At 30.1% G+C, this 3742-nt stretch overlaps 1 protein-coding gene across 4 annotated transcripts in view; it reads left to right on the top strand.

Annotated features, from left to right (window-relative positions):
• The window catches only part of LOC106471463 (28S ribosomal protein S23, mitochondrial-like), a 7540-nt gene extending 4068 nt beyond the window's left edge, over positions 1-3472 (top strand). For 2 of the 4 annotated variants that reach the window (XM_022400077.1, XM_022400076.1), the window contains 3 exons: positions 1024-1098; positions 2257-2383; positions 3068-3472. In XM_022400077.1, the coding sequence (XP_022255785.1) occupies positions 1024-1098; positions 2257-2383; positions 3068-3220 (355 nt within the window). In that variant the 3' untranslated portion in view covers positions 3221-3472. The remainder of the gene's footprint in view (positions 1-1023; positions 1099-2256; positions 2384-3067) is intronic. The other 2 variants (XM_013932066.2, XM_022400078.1) reach the window with 2 other exon arrangements.
• The last annotated feature ends 270 nt before the right edge of the window (positions 3473-3742 follow it).

Genomic DNA, 3742 nt, shown 5'->3' with positions numbered 1-3742 from the left:
AGATACTGTATCCTGAAGACGTTATTTGGATGTAAGTTTCATAGAATATAAAGTGTAATCCAGTACAAACAACCTAGAGAAATTGTTCAGATACTGTATCCTGAAGACATTATATGGATGTAAGCTTTATAGAATATAAAGTGTAATCCAGGAACAATTTCTCTAGGTTGTTTGTAAGATACTGTATCCTGAAGACGTTATTTGGATGTAAGCTTTATAGAATATAAAGTGTAATCCAGTACAAACAACCTAGAGAAATTGTTCAGATACTGAAGACGTTATTTGGATGTAAGTTTCATAGAATATAGAGTTTAATCCATTACTAACAACCTAGAGAAATTGTTCAGATACTGTATCCTGAAGACATTATATGGATGTAAGCTTTATAGAATATAAAGTGTAATCCGTTGGGTTATTGTTTTTAATACTTGCATTGTCAATGTTTAACGTTTTTTCTTTTTCCATCTTATGTGAACTTGTAGTTTTTTTTTTCTGTTTTAAATTGAAATTTTGTCACACAAATTTTGTTTTGAAAACAGTTGTATTTGGCAGAATTGTTAACTTGATCTAGTTGTCTTGTAATCACAACAAAGTATTATTAGAAACTGGAATGTTTCTTAAGTAATAACATCATATACTAGGTAACATCTTAAAGGATTTACCGTTAATAAATCCCTTATGTAAGAAGTATACATTTATATTGTAATATTGTACTAAAATGATGGTATTTAAGTAGTCTGGTTTTAAGTGTTATTTCTGAGATTCATCACGAAATGACGTATTTTAAACATTTATCTACTGCTTTCCCAAAAGACGAGTTATCCAGTACTTGATGTAATTGAACATCTGTTTTCTAATATCAACTTTAAACTAATCTTTGAATTTCAGGGAAAAATTCTTTATTATAGAGAGCAAAAAAAGTATTACACACACTGACTGTCGTTAAGGGAATGAATTTGTTGGAAAACCATTTTTAATTTTCTAGGTTATTTGAACTTATTTTAAGTATTTTAACTATCATAGAAAATTTTTCAAGAAGTATGGATCCCCCGGTTTAATAGACCTTAACAACCCACGATCAACATTATTATCTGAAAGGTACGTTACTAATTTTTACATTCTTTTATGCTTTTGTTAATTTTTAATGTTACAACTGTCATTAATAAAAGTTGTAAAATGTTAGGAAATTTACAAATGATTCTTGTAAAATAAAATTCAAATCATGTGACAGATTTGTCGTAAAAAAAAATGAAATGTGAATTCAGCTTGGAAGAGAAATTTAAAGTAAAAAACAAAATTTGTTGGTACAATGAAAGATAAGTCTTTGTTAGTTGTTTCAGAGCATTAGTTTTGGAAACATCACCAAGGTCAACAAAATATATATTTTTTTTTACTCTTATTCTACAATGGCTTAATATTTCTGAAAAGAAACAATGACAACTTTTCATTTTAACCATTCAGTTCTATTTTGTATCAGAATGTGGTTAAAAAACTATAATAACTAAGAACCCTAAGGGCTACTTATGGAAATTCAAGTATGATACCTTACATATAAACGAGTAGAGAAAGAGTTATAGTCTGGATATTTAATTTTTTTTTGTACGATCGGCTCTGGTCTCGACATTTAGCTTCTTTTTCTTGTAAGATGTCCATTTGTATCAGATCTCAGTTCTGTTTTTTTTCCAGCTTTCTGATATTTACCATATATACATTTTCCTTCATTCAGAAGTTGTTTTATCTCCGACCTAACCAAGTGTCTTCATTTTATCTAATTTCCACTGTATTTTGAATATCCTGGTATTAGTGTCCCTACTGGGGATCAGTGTGTTTTTGTGAGCCATTTTCTAAGTAAATTATTTTCATGGTAACAAAATAACCTTGATTGGCGATTTATGTAAAATTGAACGACCGTGACCAATGACACCACTTAGTGTGAAATACATTTTTATTTATATCGTTGTGAATGTTCTTGGACAGCTAAGAAATAGTAAATCACGGTGATTGATGTAGATGTACAGCCTTTGCCATAAAATCACACTAACTAATTAATTATGATTCAAGTCACCACCTTTGCTAGCAAGGTGAAAAACGTACTAAAACAAATCAAGTAAGTAATGCTTTTGACAAATTTTAAGCCATCATAAACAGCTGTCAAAATAATATTCTTATAGGTAAAATATTTCACAAAAAAGACTTGTATTTTCAAGAGGATGGTTCAAAGTTATGTATAATATTTGTGAATACATTTCTTTATAGATTTGTAACGAAGTACCAAGAACTAGAAAAGTCTGGAAATTTTCTTGAGGACCAACTGTTCAAGGCTACTGAAGAAGCTCTGTCATTAGAAGGAATTAGTTTTGATATAAAACAACCACAAATTAAAGTATGTGCCGGATATTTCCTCAGTTATGGACTAAAATATCATAATGATTATTAAGTTATAAAAAAAACAACATATCACTGGTTTTGCTAACTAAAATATATTTTGTAATCTTGCAACTTTCCATGATAGACTAGCATGTGGCAACCATTAAAAAATTTTTGTTCTTCCTATTTGCATTATTATTTGAAGCTCTTAAACATCTATTAAAAAAGGGGTAACTTACTGTATTCTATTGTGAATTTGGTTTTGCTTTATCAGAATTTCTAAAATTTTATTTATGGGTTGCAATCCCTAGGTTTACATTTTAAATGGTAAAAGCCACAAATTCATAGGAAATCATTATGCCTAACATTTATGATAAAAATTATATTTTTTATCACAAATGTTAGGTCTGATCATCAAGAAGTCAGTATTGAAAAATGTGTAATTTAAAATATAATGTTTTGTTTGGCATTTTTCATTCTTTAAAGTTATTATATTACTATAGACTTCTAAATAATAATAATAACTATAATATACAAAAATTTTGTATAAAAGGTTATCAATATTGTAGTAATTCAAGGTGTACAGTGGATAAGCAAAATAGTCAGCTACATCTTGTTGTATGGATAAAAGTTAAAATCATGTAGAATCTTTTCTGTCATTACAAATTTAAAATAATTTCATTGTGTTTTATTTTTCAAGCAGAAAGCCACTGCTCAAACAAGAATTGAAGACATTATGGCTGAGTCTTCAGAACGGATATTAGAATCAGCCAAGTCTACTTTAGCTGAGGAGTTCCAAGCAGCAAGGGATAAACAGAAATCAAACAAACAAAATGTTGACTCGGAAACATAAGAGTATTTGATTTCTTAATACAGTGTCATTTATCATACCAGAAACATATTTTTAGATAAAAAGCTGTTTAGATTTTTGTACATATATATATAAATAGCATTGATAATTATTGTTTTATTTTTAATGAGCATGATTAAATAGCTGCTGCTGGCATTGTGAAACCATAAATTTCTTTCTAATGTCTCTGAAGGTCTATTTTGTGTGTGTGTGGGCATGTTTTTTTGAAGTAATAAACCTTTAGTGAAAGTACAATGTTTAATGTATGCAGTACTTGAAGTGGAGCGGGATGCTATCTTACTTCTTTTCAGTAGGGGCCCGGCATGGCCAGGTGGTTAGGGTGCTTGACTCGCACTCTGTGGGTCGTGGGTTCGATTCCTCGTCACACCATACGTGGTCGCCCTTTTTGCTGTGGGGGCATTATAATGTGATGGTCAATCCCACTATTCATTGGCAAAAGAGTAGCCCAAGAGTTGGAGGTGGGTGGTGATGATTAGCTGCTAAATTAGGGACGGCTAGTGCAGA

This window comes from Limulus polyphemus, unplaced genomic scaffold (assembly GCF_000517525.1).
Source record: "Limulus polyphemus unplaced genomic scaffold, Limulus_polyphemus-2.1.2 Scaffold4637, whole genome shotgun sequence".
NCBI lineage: Eukaryota > Metazoa > Arthropoda > Merostomata > Xiphosura > Limulidae > Limulus > Limulus polyphemus.
Note: the sequence above shows the minus strand (reverse complement) of the source record. Positions and strands in the feature narration are given on the sequence as shown.